At 48.5% G+C, this 16,178-nt stretch overlaps 1 protein-coding gene across 1 annotated transcript in view; it reads right to left on the bottom strand.

Annotated features, from left to right (window-relative positions):
- Positions 1 to 4,705: 4,705 nt before the first annotated feature.
- The window catches only part of DSCAM (DS cell adhesion molecule), a 524,904-nt gene continuing 513,431 nt past the window's right edge, over positions 4,706 to 16,178 (bottom strand). The window contains exon 34 of the mRNA XM_054578507.1: positions 4,706 to 5,058. Within this exon, the coding sequence (XP_054434482.1) occupies positions 4,706 to 5,058 (353 nt within the window). The remainder of the gene's footprint in view (positions 5,059 to 16,178) is intronic.

Here is a 16,178-nt window from a genome sequence, read left to right on the forward strand (position 1 = left end):
CCCGAGTCAGGGACTAAGTGTGTGATGACTCACCACCCAGCAATTGGCATGAGTTTCCCGGTGCCCCCAAGGCCCACAGAGTAATGCAAGCCCGCCCTGGTGGCCCTGTGCACACAGTAGGCTTGTGTCCCAGCTGAGAAACTCTGGTCTTAGAAAACCCCCAACTTTTTCCAACTCTACAAATATTGATCGAATGCCTACTGTGAGCCAAGTTCTGTTCTAGGAACTGGGGACACAAGTGAACAAAACAAAGAATCCTGTCCTCAAGGAGCTGCCATTATAGTGGCAGAAGACAGAGAATGAAAAGTAAGTTAATTATATAGTAAATTAGAGATGATCAGGGTAGGGACAGGGAGCTAGAGAAGACATGGGGGGCTGGCAGGAACCCCAGGAGCGGTAGAATGTGGTATTAAATAGGGTGTCCAGGGAGACTTCTCTGAGATCCAAGTGGTACGAAGATCTAAGAGGGCGGAGGGGCTGGTCCGAGACCACCCAGATGGACAGGGGAAATGAGGGTTGGAATGTCTGAGGCCAAGAAGCCCCACACATATAAAGAGGGGCTGTGGGCAAGTCTGCCAGCTTTTGCAGCAGAGGAAACCTTACGTTTATGACCCTGGTCAGCCGTCATGTCTGCCTCTGCCCAGCAGAGGCGGATCTCCATGTTCCAAGGCTACCTGTTCCGCAAACATCCTTGAAAAGATGGTGCAGGACAGAATCTGTCAACGGCTCAGCTCAGAAGACGCACACACACGTTAAAGACGCATGAAGGATAGCCTCTTAATGGTCATTCCCCACTCCCATGCTTGATGACACTTGAGTGACACCAGGAACCCTGAAGTCCATCTAGTCTTTAGCCCCAACTCACCAGGATAAGGGGCTCAGCCAGGCTCCTGCCCTTGTTTATCATCTAATTCTTCCCCAGATTGGGCTCATCTGGCTCAGACATTCCTTAGGCTACTCAGGAGCCTGAAACACGCGCGCGTGCGAGCGCGCACACACACGCACGCACGTACACACGCACAAACAAACCCAGTTTTCCTCAGGCCTGAAGACTTCTTCTTGACTGGAGCCCTTGTTAAGGGTTGCAAACTAAGGGATGCAGAGACCTTTCCTACACTCCAGTCTCATTCCTTTGGCTCTCTGTTTGCTGGGTCATTTTGGGCCCATGGGGTGGAGAAGTCACATGGGGCTCAGGACCCCTGGATATTCAATTGTTGACACCTAGTTTTCCCAAGTGGCCTTCAGAGAGCTGATGATACCCTCTGGGCCATGTTCTTTATGGCATTAAAAAAGGCTCTTGAGTGTGGACATACTGTTAAGTTCCTCTCCAGGGGTGTCCAACCTGTGGCACTCGGGCCGCATGCAGCTCAGGATGGCTGTGAATGTGGCCCAACACAAAATCATGCATTTACTTAAAACATTATGAGATTTTTTTGGTGATTACATGTTGCAATGTATTTAATGTGTGGCCCAAGACAATTCTACTTCCAGTGTGGCCCAGAGACGCCAAGAGGTTGGACACCCCGGCAACCTTCCTGCATAGATGACCTATAACAAACCAGTCCCTGGATTCCCAACCCCAGTCCAGTCCCTGGAGGCCGTCTGCACTCTTTCCCATCGCTGGAAATAGGTTCACAGAGTCCACACCTGCTCGGGAAGGCCTTGGTTTTTTCCTTACAAATCTCATGATGTTTTTGGCATATGGCCTGAGGTCCCAGGCCAGAGGGACCTTAATGGCGTGGTGGTCTCCTGCTTACAGCGTGGGGCAAAAGTAGGTCTGCAGGTGTTCGTATGGAAAGTACAATAATTAATAAATATTAATACAAGGCTAAAGTCTGTGTTTCCCATACTCGGACTGTAAACCTACTTTGGCCCTACCCTGTACTTAAAGGGCAGTTTAAGCAGAGGTATGTTTTCTGCGTCTTAACAGAGTATCGAGATGGGTAGCAAGGGCCCAAAGATGATGGGATTGGAGCTTGTCCAGTCCGGCCTGCGACCACTTTGTAACATCTCACTTCCATCTTTGCCCACCTCCACTTCTCCACCCTCTTTTCTTCACGGACAGTCATGGCCAATGTGGATACATGCAGACACACGAACTGATTGGAGGCATTTGGCTACCTGTAGCTGTATGAGCACTGAGTGCTGTGGCTTACCGGCCATGCATGAAGACCTTGCTCATTTCAGAAAGCGGGCATTTTTCAGGCCATCAGCCAGATGGATGCCTCAGAGGAAGCCCGGTCCATTGACCCAAAAGCTATTGTCTACTGACCCTAGACTTATTGGACAGAGGATGAAGAATTTATCTGAGCTTTGCCAAGCTAAGGTGAAGCAATCTGGCTACAGACCTTAGGTTAATAGGAAGATTCCTCCGAGACGCTATAAATCAAACTGGAGACAGACAGAGGTCCAGAGGAAACTTAACTATTATTACTGTCAAGAATGGTTCTTAAATGCACAGGGCCCCTTTAATCCACAGATCTGGACCTCTTAGTAGATGCAAGCGCTGCTGGGCCCCTACCTGAAAGGCAGGGAGGTGAACTTTTTGATACAGTGTTTACATGTCAAATCCATTTTAATGAGCATTTTCAAGGCGAAATTCTTAAAAGCAATCCATTCCAGAGGCAGACATGATGTAGAATTTTTTATTTTTGCACAGCTTGAGAGAAAAATAAAAAAAAAAAAGAGTAAACTTCTAAGTTGGGGGAATATAGAAGTTTTAGATTGAAGAAAGATAGAGCTTTAATTTTTCTCAGAAAGTAGCATTTCATTTCATTTGCATAAAAAAGCAGTCTTTGAGGGTGCAAATAATCAGCTCTCAACATGGATTAAATTCTGAAACTGTAGCAAGGAAAAAAAAACCCCCACATCCGTGGGGCCACCTAATGTTAGTAACAGCAGGCAGTCCTGACATGGTCCTGGGCCCACGACGCGGGCACTCAGCGTCACTGCATGTAAGTAGGCACACGGGCCTGCCTGGGAAATAAACAAAAGTAAGAAAAAGTGGAAAAGGGGGAAAGAAGGAGGGGAGGAGGAAACTATAATAGACAGGAAGGGGAGACGAGGGAAGAAATATCCCAACATGTTCCCAGATGGTGATACCTAGAACCAACCTATGCTTCAGAGCAGAAGGTATGTGTGCAGCCTGTTACCTGGGTGACTGAGCAGCCGCGGGTGTTTATTTGGTCACATTTTCTGTTCCGAGCCAAACCTCTGATGTAGAGTCCTGGCTATCTCTCCCTTTCAGGGAAGAGAGTCTGGAATGGTTGTTTGGGAGGATTACGTCCTCTTCCTAAAGCACACTGTGCAAGGGTCACACACGAAGAATGCAGTTCATGCTGTTCACGGGGAAGTTTTCTGTTAGGATGAGCCCCGTGGCAAATGATTTAAACTGAGAGGAAGGAAAATTAGTCAGATCTCAGAGGAACACAGCTTATGATTGACTGGTTTTCCTCTGGGTACAGGGGAGTGAATCGGAGGCGGCAACTACTAAGGTGGTCTACTGCAAACGGAGACACCAGTCACAGAGCAGCTGGACAGGTCCTGGGAGTAGGACACATGGATGCCCCCTGGCCTTCCCTTCCTGTCTCTGGCAAGCTGGGGCTAAACAGGGCTCTAGAGCAGCGGTTGGCAAACTTTTTTGTAGTGGGCCAGATGGTGAACATTTTCAGCCTTGCAGGCCATGCCATCTCTGCTGCAACTAGGTACTCGACGCGGCACCATGACATGAAACAGGCAAAATGCAAGCAGTGTGTGTGGCCGTGTTCCAATAAGACTGTATTTATAAACTCAGCCGTGAGCTGGATTTGGCTCATGGGACATAGTTGGCTGACCTCTGGTCTAGCTAGAGGGCCAGCAGGCAAAGAGCATCGCATTTGTGAGGCTGAGAATACCTAGCCAGCCCCTTGAGTGACTGAGACCAGCTGCATCTTCTGCGCTTTTCCCAGAAATTCCCAAGCAGTTCGGAGTGCGGGCAACCTCTCTGGTTAATCAAACTGGGTCCTGGGGTCGGCCCTGGTGTTTGCAAACACCAGCATCCATGGGAAGGAGGACCCAGTAATTGGGAGGAGACGAGAGAAGTAGACATCGAAATAAAGGCAGACGACCTTTTCTTCTTTATTTCGCTTAGACAAAATGCAAAGAGTGTCTCTTTAAATTAAAAAATAAACAAAAAAGAAAACCAAATCGATTCCCCCCTCCCCTTCACTGACGGCACTCATCCTAATTAACAACAGAAGCAGGTCAGATTGAGGACCCAGTTTCTAATGGGAAAGAAAGGTGTGCAAATGTGACTAAAGTTTCCCCTTGCCCATGAATCAACGTTCCCTGTAAATTCACAAAGAGCGTCGTTGTTTTTCCTGTTTTCTTTCTTGACTCGCATGTGACAGAACTTCCAGTTAGAAGGTTTCATTAGTCCCCCATGCACTGTGTAGAAAATCAGTAAAAATGCAATAGCCTGTGAAGATCATAAAACTGGACTTCTTTCCCAAAAAATCAGATGCCCAGGCGGATGGAGCTCACACTCAGACAGAAAAAAAGCAGGAGAGTCTTTGCACTGTCTGTGGTTTCAGTAGTTTCTTTTTTTTTTTTAATATATTTTGGCAATTTTCTTTAATTATAAATATTGGAATTCCGTAAAAAAAAGGTAGCTTTGATTGAATTTTTTTAAACCATATTTACAACCGCTGTCCAGTCATGCTGTTTGTTATACCAGGGTGTACGATTTTGCGTACGGATTGTTTCCTTTCAAATGGCCCCGGGAGTCGAGCAGCGATTCTTGGGAGCTGCTCATTTTAGCTGCCTGTCCCAGCTCTGCCCCTTCTCGCTGAGGTAATGTGGCCACGGCCCCCTGCTGCCACTGCTGTCCCTCTCGGGTGGAGGACGTGGAGGAGGAGGCTTCCATAGGAATGGGCTCGAGGACCGTGGGGCGCTTCAGGGTCCGGCTTTTCTGAGGCTCCAAGCATGCCTGCCCTAAACTCAGGTCCCTGCTGGTGCCTGGACCGCTTCGGTTCAACAAAAAGTCCATTCTAAGGTATGGAGGCAAGTGTATGAGGTCACCTGTAAAGAAACACAAAGAGCAGTTAGCTGGTTTCCTCACTTGGGAAGTGGGTGCCGAGGGCCCCTGTGTGCCCGTGAAAAGCCATTCAGGGTTCAGAGATGGAAATGTCACCGCACCTGGGTGAGTTTGCCAAGGCCCCTCGTCAGAGCTCGCTGCAAAGGCAGGTGGATTCATCCTCACCTCTAAAGGGCTGGCCTTTCTGCGGCATGTGAACTTGGGCTCTTCAACAGCACACTTTAGCCAGACAAATAGAGGTAGCAAGATTCTTCCAGAGCCCACAACAGAAAGAAAAACTACATCCAAGGCGACTGTGCACACTAGGGATGAAATGTGCTCAACCAAGTCCCATGCGCGATGGGAAAGGCTTGGGGAGCACAGGGCGTGGGGAGGGAGGCAGGGGCAACAAGGAAAAAGCAACGGGGTCCTGGGTTGAGTCTTGGCAGTTTCGCAAAACTGTATGACCTTGAAGCCACTGGGTCTCTCTGACAGCTTTTGGTGAAAATGGCCCGAGTGGCACTTTGGATGTGGCTCAGTGGAATCAAAGGTCCTTTAATTCAATGTGGCTTCATACAGTGCACTGGATCAAAGGATCAAAGCAAAGCCCAGTAACAAATGCCTTGATGATAAATTGGCATAAGGCTCTTAGGGAAAGGAATGCCGTAATTTGGCATTCTTGGGAAAAGGGTTTTTGTAACTTGCTGTATCGGATTCAGGCTCCGAAGCAACAAGGACATGAAGTCTGCCATGACAGACGCTGAGCTGGAAGGTCTAGGTGTGTCTTGTGACATGCATGAGTCTTGTTCCTGAAAAACGAAAGTATTTAATGTAAAAAAAAAAAAAAAAAGGAACCCTTGTGTCCCAAATGCCTTTTATGATGACATTGAAAATTCTGTTCCCTTATGATAGTGGATGTATTAATTCATTTTCTCTATTGGAGGTTAATTATTTGCAAACAAATACGAATCATAAAAGCATTAACAGCTGTCATTAAAAAATAAACTGGAAAATTCCTTGGTAGTGTGAAGAACATTTTACTTAAGAATCAGCATACTCTAATTTACCAAATTTGGAAATTTGTGACTTTTTAGATATCCAATTTCTCAAAGTGACTGTATTCCTAAGAGCCTAATAAGCAAATTATATTAATTTGCCCTTTTATTTATTAATACAACTTTTTTTTTAAATACTTGACTAAATGTGGAATTCATTTACCTCCAGGGTCATTTAAAAATGTAGGTCAAGAATTCCTTGTACTATTTCTGAGACCCAACAAAATCTCAAACACTTAATGTGTTTATAATGTGTGGTCACAGATTTGGGAATGAGTTTCTACCCCAGCAGCTCCCGTGGAATGAACAGGGCTTATTAAACCCCTGCAAAGCAGTCACATTTTGGTCCCAGCTGGATTACAGGATTGCTCAGGTCCTAGATTACATGGAACAAATGTGTGTGAAATCGAAAGACAAAGCCCACAATAGCTGCCCGCTGTCCACAGGGGTTCCCACTTTAGATTTAATGACCGAGAGGGCCAGGGTAGCTGGAAAAGATAGATGAGAACTGGAAGTCTCGAATAATGGCAGCAGCTGAGTGCCACCTTTTTCTACAAGGGCTGCATGTGCTTGCTACGCAGGTCTGCCAGGTACCCCCGAATACCCACGATCTCTGGGTGATCCAGTTTTTCAGGGGAAGCTTTATTAGGTCGTATGATGCTCTAATTAGCTCTTTTGACAGAGTGTGTTTCCTATTAGCACCCAAAGCAGCCCTTTCAACCGTGTGAATGCTGCAAATGAGCTCTCTTAATCATTTATGCACTTAGAAGAAAGCAGCAGTGTAATCGGTGGTGAGCATTGCTTATAAAAGGCATTTTGCATCCATTGAAATCCCACCCAGTGTGCTAGTCCAAGGACCACTTGGGAAACCAGTTTTCTAATCATCCATCCATTTTGTATGTTCATCAGACACCTACAGATAGAGACAACCCATGCACGAGTTACTCCAGAAACAGAGACGTGAAACAGGCAACTTGCATATTGGCACCTGCTTTTCTTAACCTCCCTGCTCTCCATCTGCCTGTTTCACACACGGGAGACCAAACAATGGTTCTAACAGTGGCGATAAAGAGTAGAGCCCTGGATGATGTTCCCAGCATCCATGTGCTATAAATCGGGGCTCAGTTTCCTCATTCATAAAATGGGACCAAGAGCAGACTCTGCACATAGAGCTACAGCGAGGACGGAATTAGACGATGCAGGTGAAAGTATACTGCCAGGTGTCTTTCCTCCTCGGAGGGACTGAGGTTATGGGCTGGAGATCTGCCAGGGAAATGAGCTGGGAACTCTTTTTTATACCTTTGTTTCTGTCTTTAGTAGGTGGATTAGTGTTTACCGAAAAGATATGTCCAGGTCGCAACTCTCAGAATCTGTGATTGTGACCTTATTTGGAGAAAGAGTCTTTGCAGATGTGATTAAGTTAAGGACTTTGAGGTGACAGAATCAGGATTTAAGGTGGGCCCTGAATCCAACGACTTGCATCTTCATAAGACACCACAGTGGGAGATTTGAGACACAGAGAAGAGGGAGGACGCCCTTTGAGTTGTATGCAGAGGTTGAAGGGGTGTGGCCACAAGCCAAAGAATGCCTGGGGCTACCAGGACCCAGAAGAGGCATGAAGGATCCTTTCTTAGAGTTCTAGGATGACACAGGGCTCTGCTGACACTTGATTTTGGGCTTCTGGCCTCCAGAACCTTGAGAGAAAAAATTTGTATTGATTTAAGCCAGCAAGTTTATGGTACTTTGTTACAGCAGCCACAGGACAGGAACGCAGACGTTCTTGGCTGGGGTGGGCTGGGGAACATCCTGCCAAGTCTCGCTGACAGTTCTCCTGTAGGGTGACAGTCCCTGCTTCCATCGACCACGGGAAAGGAGGAGGTTTCTCTTTAAGGACCTATTACAGAAGCCCACATGGTTGTGGCTTATGGGCTTCCCTCCTGCACTCTGAGCTCATAGGAGCCCCTCTGTGGGTAACCTGTTACGCACCCTTCCTTCCCCGCCGAGGCCAAGCCAGAGTCACTTCTCCTGGTTTCCCTGCTCCCTGGGGAAGCAGATGCTTGCCCAGCTGACCCCCCAAGACCCCTCAGGGTTAGATTGGAAGTGGCTCTCCTGGAGTCTTCACCAAGAGGGATCAGAAGCCTCTTCGAAGGCCCGTGTCTGATGGGCCCAGGCCTCTCCGCCCTCTGCGTGCTCTGTGGGGCACCACATGCGTAGCTAATTAGCCAGGACCCTCATTGAGCCCTTCCATGTGTTTGAAAGCAGAAGTGACCCAGGGGTTCAGGATCTCTTCCGCTTTGAATTCCGAAGTCCCCTCTCTCTGGTGCACGGGCCCCTTGCATGCAAACCTGCCATGGCTGCAAATTTGGGCAGAGCCAAAGCCTGGCCTTAGGGCAGTCTCCAGTGAGATCCATCATAGTGAAGTTCACGTCTGTTTTTCAGCCAAGATTTATAACATCTCTTATTTAACTTCCTCCTCCTTGTTTGTGTCCAGCTTTCCTCTCCACAGTCTCTCTGAGCTTAGAGATCAGTGAGATGGAAACACAAATACACGCACAAACACGGAAGCAGAGGGAAGAAACATGGAGGCAGGTCAAGGGAGAGATGGAAACAAGAGACAAAGAGCCACCCACAGAGAAAAGCAGATGGGAAAGGGGACAAGTGTCCTGAAGCACGGAACATGGCAGAGAGGAGTGGAAGCTATGAGAACAGATGTAGCTTAAGGTGACGAGAGGGCCCTGTCCCCAGGCCTGACAAGGATGGACACCTCCCCTGGGGCAGCTGGGTTACGGAAGCATCTCTCCACTTGTCCTGATTGGCCCCCCAGACCGCAGGCTGGGCCCCTTACCCCGTGCCAGTTGGGGGCCACATGCTCCTTGACTCACGTCTGGGGGAATGAGGGACGAGTTAGCCATTATTTCAATATTGTGCCTTTTTATGTGACATAATGGGCCACTTCTCAGCCTCCTGTCACTGCCCTCTGGGGGCCTTCGAGACCACTAATATTTCCAAAAGTTCAGACTAAATAAGTCAGCATCGATTTCTCCCTCTGCCTCTAACCGTCTTGCTCACTGGTGTTGCAACAACTCATCGCCTCTGGCCCCGAACCAGCAGAGATTGCCCTGGGGGTGCCGCCTCCGCCCACTCCCCCCCGCCCCCCGCCACCAGATACATGCTTGAATCTCGCCGTTCCCTGCGAGGGGGGCCTTCAGGCCAAGGGGGGCCTGACGGTGCGAGCGCTGCTGTATTAAAATCTTTCTCTCTTCAGTCAAAAACCAGGAGACCCCCCCTTCCTATCAGGAAAGCAAAGCTTCCTGTACTTTCCCAATATCGTCAGACGCACACACAAAGTTTGAATGCCTCTCAGCTTTGGAAGAAGGGCAAAATCAATACCAAAACAGAACAGGAATTAATCGATTCAGAAAATCTATAATGGGTGTACATTCCATGAATCTATTCTCAGACAATGGTTCCTGCCACTCACCCTGCGCACACCCGCGGAAAATGTCTGCAGCCTGGATCGATGGTTCCCAGCCATGGGTGGTTTCGCCCCCCAGGAGGTACGTGGTTATGACTGAGGACAAATGGGGTTGTCACAGTTGGAGGGCAGGGCTAGCTACTGGCTCCTACTGGACAGAGGCCAGCGACGCTGCTCAATATCCTCCTATGCACAGGACAGCCCACCAGGGGGGATGCTGCTGCTGTGGAGAAACTCTCATTGAGATGTCAGAGTTCATGTTTCCAAGTGGGTCCTTCTTTCACTGGAAAACATTGAACATCCCTCAGTCTCATCTAGTCCCCCAAGAGCTATGGCCTCAGCCCCTTATGGGAAAAAGTGAGGGATGGGACCCATGGATAGCAGGTGGGCGGCGGAAGGGGCGTGCGTTAGAGAGTTCTGAGCTCTGGTTCAAAATCCTGCCTTACCCTCTGCCTAGCTCTGCGACCCCTTCCACTTTTCATTCTTATCGTTGGTCAGTTGAAGGGGGCAGGTTAATTTCTAAGAGTTCCTTTAAGTCTAAAGGAAGCTTTCTTATGTTCTGAGCTAACTCACCTGTGCAAACCAGCTAAGCATATCTGAAGGAGGAATTTGGGGATAAGTAGGGAACCAATGAATGTGTTTCTGGGAGCCTCAAATTCCCAGATGCATTGCAATAGCCTGCTTTCCTCTTTATTAGCGACTGTGAAACATGCATAGGCTTTCCCAGCCAATTCCTGGGGGAATGAAAGCGACTCAGAGTCTCTAGCTAGGGGCTTACATCCCCCTCTGGGGCCACCTAAAAAGGAACTTTCATCAGTTTCTAACAAGGTTTGATATCTATCCTTGGATGAAGCTTGTTATTAATGCAAAATAAGGAGCACAAAATGCTAATCTTGAGTTCTAGCAATTTCAGTGAAAATCACACACATCAGACGTGCACTCACACTACAGCGTCAGAGCTGGTTGCAAAGGGAGCGTGCAGCCCGCCCAACCCAGATGCAGGCGAGACCTAACACTTCTTTAGTTTAATATTGATGAGACAGCATGGTAATGAAAACCTGTAAACCAACCTCTCTTGGTAAATGAAGCTTCACTCCCAAACAGCAACCAGGAAAAGCCCTAAATAAATAATGTGAGGAGGATATCAGAGGTCCACAGGCGCGGATCCTATTCCCACTCTTGGCTTGTACTTATAAGACTTCATGCATTTTTAAGAGTGCATCGGTACTGCCGTCCTCCTACTCACTGGTGAACTTTAAAAACCAAACTTGCATACAGAGCGGGGCTTAGAGTTTGTGGCTGCTCACAGTTCTTCAGAATTAAAGTCGTTTTGAACAAAAAGCAGGATGGGAAAATCTGCCCCAACTTTTAGGCAAGCTTGGGACTCATGAACAGGGACTTGGAAGGGCCCAGGGAGGAAGGGGCCACGAGGTTCAAAGATAGCTCCCAGGCGAGGCCCATGGGGACCCATACACTGGGGTCCCCTGAGGAGGAACCCTGGCTCAGACCATGAGGGGGCGGACCCTTCTCAACAACCCTGTGCATCTTGCATCATCCCACAGAAGGGAAGAATTAGCTTGGCAATGAGTAAATTCCAGATGGAGGAAATACACATTTGTAGAGTTTAGGAGGCCGGAGAGTTGGAGCCTAGAGACTAGGGGTCATGGCTGGTGAGGAGGATGAGCCCGCTGTCGCCGGTGTGGCTCAGTGGACGGGGCATCGCCCCACAGACCAAAAGGTAGTTGGTATGATTCCCTGTCAGGGCACATGCCTGGGTTGCAGGCCAGATCTCCAGTTGGGGGTGTGTGAGAGGCAACCAAAAGAGGTTTCTCTTGCACGTGGATGTTTTTCTCCTTCTCTTTCTCCCTCTCTTCCCTTCTCCCTAAAAACAAATAAGTAAAAAGTAAAAAAAAAAAAAAAAAAAAAAAAAAAAAGACAAAGCTGGCCTCTCAGAAGCTCAGAGGTCTTTACCCTGAGAACAGCAGGAGGCCGTGCAAGGGGGGTTTGACCATGAGAACTTGGCTACCTCACTTAAGTGAATGGCTTGTGGCTACGCAGTTTGGGAAGTAGGATGCTTTAGAACTGGGTGCCGGCCGTATCTGCACGGGACCACAGCCAAAGGCAAAGGTCTTTGATGTCTGCTTCTCACCCCATTGTGTGTTCCCAGACCTTCAGGTTGCTCCCGACTCGCCACAGCATCTCACTGGGCTGGGTAGAGTCCACGCGCGTGTGCGCGCGCGTGTGTGTGTGTGTGTGTGTAGGAGGGGTGGTGTCTGACTTCCATGAGCTGGCTGTTACCTTGCTGCTTCAATCCCCTCGTTGATCAGTTTGGGTCCTGAAGACTAAGGCCTGCTGCCTATGATCCTACATGCTATTCTGCTCAGCTGAGGAGACTATGGGAAGTATTAACACTTTTATGCCTTTGAGTAATACCAGTGCAACGTCTTTCTCCAGAGAAGACAGTCAATAAACACGCGATGCATAAATGGATGCAATTTGTGTTTCTGCAGAGGCAACCACTGTGGTGAGCCTCTGCCATCTGCAGCGCCAGAAGCGAGACGCTTCCTGCTGCTCACGCTGCAGGACACAGGGGCCCTCCTGCCTCTCCATCACAGGGCTGTTAGGCACAGACCTCTTCTGCGTCTTCCACCATCTGTGGGCTTCCCAACAACTACAGCTGAGCCCCAATAAGACAGCCAAGGAAAACAGCGAGCTGCCTAAGGGGCTCAGAAGTCAGAGAAAAGGCCGTGGGAACAAAAGAACACAGACTCCAAGCTGGAGGACACACACAGCAGCGGCTGTCGTAAGTCAGCACCTGGAGAGGCAGCAGGCTCGGGCCTGGGCGACCAGTGCAGGATGGGGCGGACGCGGCCGCAAACGCCCGTGGGCTGAGGGTTCCAAGCTGGGGACCCTTTGGAATAAGTCCTACTGTCACTTTGTGTCCAAGGGAAATCAGACTAAAACAAAAGCAGGGGCCTTAAAAGACAAAATTGCAAATATACATCAGAGAGATTTGTGTTTCTAACAGGGAACCGAGATGAGCACATTTGTGTATTTCAGTCCACCCAGAGCGAGCAGCGAAGAGCGATGCGCAGAGGTGTTGCTGCTGGCCCGGGGGGCTTCTAGCTTTAATTCTTGGGAGAGACTGAACATTTGAGAGATTGTGCGTTTGGCAGCTCAGAGGGAAGCCTTGCTGTCAAAGTCATTCCAGTCTCCCAGCCTTTATCTCCCTGCTTCCCTCTGGACCACTGCTCCCTGAGGACGTCTTCCCTGCTCTCTCTGCCCCACCCATCACTTAGATCTCAGCTCCTGTCTCATTGTCTCCAGGAGGCCTTCCCTGATCATCTTCCCCAAAATAACCCACTGAGGGCTTTCCCTCCTTCCTCAGATTTTCTTCCCTTCCCAGCGCTTACCATGATCTGTAACTATAGTACTGGTCTCCTTGATTAGGGTCTGTCTCCCCCAGGGAGGGGAGTGCCTTGAAGGTGGGGTCTTTGGGATCTTGTCTACTGCTGTATCCCCAGCTCCTAAAACAGGGCCAATCATTGAGTGAGCCCTCAACAGCTCTGCTGAAGGAAGGCAAGGAAGGCGAGAGCCCCGGGGAGGGGAGAGGCAGGGCTGTCCCTAGAAGGGCGAAGGGCAGAGCAGCAGTGTGCACGGGCACGGCGCCTGTGCGTGATGTGTGTGGTATGTGTGTGTTGCTCAGGGGTGTACATACATGTGTGAATGTGTGCATGCCTGTGTGTGCATAAATGTGTGCATGTGTGTGTGCAAGGGCATGGTGCCTGTGAGTGCATATGTATATTGCTTGGGTGTGTGCACACATGTGTGCATGCATTGTGTGTGCATGTATGTGTACACATGTTTAGGCATCAAAATTACACTGGGAAGGAGACCCTTTCCACAGCCCTTGGATAACATTCATGATAGACATTTCAAAACCGAATTTCAGTGATGTGTAAACCCTCAGGGGAGAATGCAAGCCCCAGTCCTGGGTCCCCAACTGCCTGATGCAAAGGTGAACAGGGAGGAGGGAACATACTTGTTTGAGAGCACTGGGCATGGCCTCGGGTCATGAGGGGGTCTGCAGAGCCCAGGGCCTCCGGTGGTGAGGGCGATGCAGGGATGGCGAGGTGGGGCAGGGGCTGCTTCAGCAGGGAAGACCTCTGGAGTCTAATTTTAATGCCAGAGACAGCATGAGACCCGCAGAGGGGACAGCAGCGTGATCCCAGGGAGGACTGAGAACGAGAAGGCCGGTGGAGGCAGCGGGCACTGCCTAAGCGGAGACCACTTGCCTGCCTTTCGCTCTGCACGCTCTTCTCTTTGGTTAAACACCCTCGCCCAGGAGAGGGTGAGGGCTTGGAGGACTGGATCCTAAAATTAAAAACCCCAACCTGTTCCAAATAATCGAACCGGTCATTTGGAGAACCAACCTGCTGGCAGCAGGCAGTGGTCATTTCCGATGGGAAACGTTAACTGCTTTCATCATGGAGTGGCTGGCATGCATAGAGCCCCCTCCAGGGTCCCAGGGCATATGTGACAGCTGAGCTCCATGGGGGTGACACTTCCCCTGCTGCCAGTGGGGCCAGGCCATATCAGGTTGCATATCTGGAGCTTTAACTTGATTTAAGTCGCTCTGTGCAATGACCATCTCTTGATGGCACAGGGTAAACATCATGAATAAAGAAGCAGTCATCCAAGAATGTTAGAAACTGGCTCAAGGTGCCACCTGAAACCAAGACGAGGCACTGTAATCAAAGGCTTGGAAGCCACCTTGACCGAGGGGAAAAGAAGCTATCAAACTTTCCAGCTATTTCTCAGAGGAACAGAGAGTATTGTTGGTTTGCTTTGTTTTCTTTTTTTTCATTTGCTTTGTTTTCTTTTTTTTCATTTGCTTTGTTTTCTTTTGTTTTTAAAGATGGAAACAGCCATCTCTTATTGAAGAAAACAGAACAATTGCACACATGGCATTTTACTTAAAAAAGACAAGTCCTAACAATGCAGCAAATTTAAAATTTAGGCATCCTTACAAATCTAAAGCTAGATTCTGTTGTCTGCCTCAGGTGTGGGTTGCCCGTATTTCACAGGGACCCCCCTTAACTGAGGAAGAGATTTCCTTTGGTTAAGACCAAGAACAGAAAATAAATCACTTTGTTTAAAGTTAGGCTAGAAGGTGACGTGCACTTGAATGTCCTCGGTATTTTACAAATAATTCCTAATAATTGCAGTGTTTTAACCAATTGGCCAGGCTTATAATTGCCACATCTATTTTCATTCACTTGATAATGTTTATTAAGCATCAACTCTATGCCAGACACACCGTTAGGAGTATATATTCAATTCCACTAAATTATTTAAACATACCTCTTGAATAGCTACTCTGTTGCCTGATAATCTGCTAGACATTGGGAGAGAAATATAAGACATGTTTCTTATCTTCCTGGATGCACAGTTTGGCCAAGTTCATTTAACTTGATCTGGATTTGTAGAGATTTGGGATTTAAATAATCACCAAAAAAGAGAAACTGATGACAAGAAGAAAGATGTTCAGAGATTCTGATGACCGCCGGAAGCCCACCCAGCCCATGAGGGGACACAGGTACGCAGCCCAAGGAGCTGCTGATTCTGACACAGCCTAGAGTCAACAGGCTGATCCACGGTCACCGTGGGTTTCATGCCCAGTGTCGAATTTAGCTCTATTATAAAGGAGCAACAGAAAGGCTTCCGGAAGGATGAATTATCTTTTTTTTTTTTTTTCTGAAAAGCCTCTTAAATGTTAACAATATAGTCATCAACAATGGATTAAAGTTTGTAGACATTAGGCCTCGCCTTGTGTTAAAAAAATTATTCCTACATAAGGTTATGAAACCATCGTAGTCTAAAAAGTATATTAAGATGATAGCAATGTACCCGACTTAGGTGTGGTCTTTCCATTGCTCTGCTAGAGGCAGGCGACTACATTGACTATATCGTGGAAAAGGCTTAAACTTGTTTCCAATATTAATCCAACAATATGAAGAAGTCACCAGAAAGAAACTCAAGCCTTTACTTATTTCAAGGCTGGCATAGACAGGACAGCCCCATGATGCAGGAGCTCACTGATGAAGGGCAAATGCTGGCTGTGTGTCTTGGATGGAAGCAAAGGAAGGAAGGCATGAACGAAGGAAGGAAGGAAGGAGGAAGGGAGGGAGGGAGGGAGGGAGAGAGGGAGGAAGGAGGGAAGGAAGGAAGGAGCCAGCACAGGTGAAGGTCTCCAGGTGAGCCAGCAGCATGTCTGGAGCCCACCACTGGAGCTCTAACAACATCAACAGGCAACAACAGAAACAACTGCTAACCACTTGACCTGCGTATGTTCCATCCATCCTACACGAACCCCACAGGGTAGGCACCGAAGTTGAAACCACAGAACCAGCTCAAAATGGTCCTCTTCTGTTTCTAACAAGGCCCAGAACCAAGTTTAAACCTTGGACGCACCACTCAGGAGTGACACTTGTGAATCCTTAACTCCCCCACCCCCACCTGAGAACCAAAGGACCAAGACATGCTTAGAACCTGACAGGACCCAGAGCCCTTTCAGAAGCAAAGGGCCTGCTGT

The sequence above is a fragment of the Pteronotus mesoamericanus genome, unplaced genomic scaffold, assembly GCF_021234165.1.
Source record: "Pteronotus mesoamericanus isolate MK-2021 breed Mesoamerican mustached bat unplaced genomic scaffold, CSHL_Meso_final contig_116, whole genome shotgun sequence".
In the NCBI taxonomy this organism is placed as follows: domain Eukaryota; kingdom Metazoa; phylum Chordata; class Mammalia; order Chiroptera; family Mormoopidae; genus Pteronotus; species Pteronotus mesoamericanus.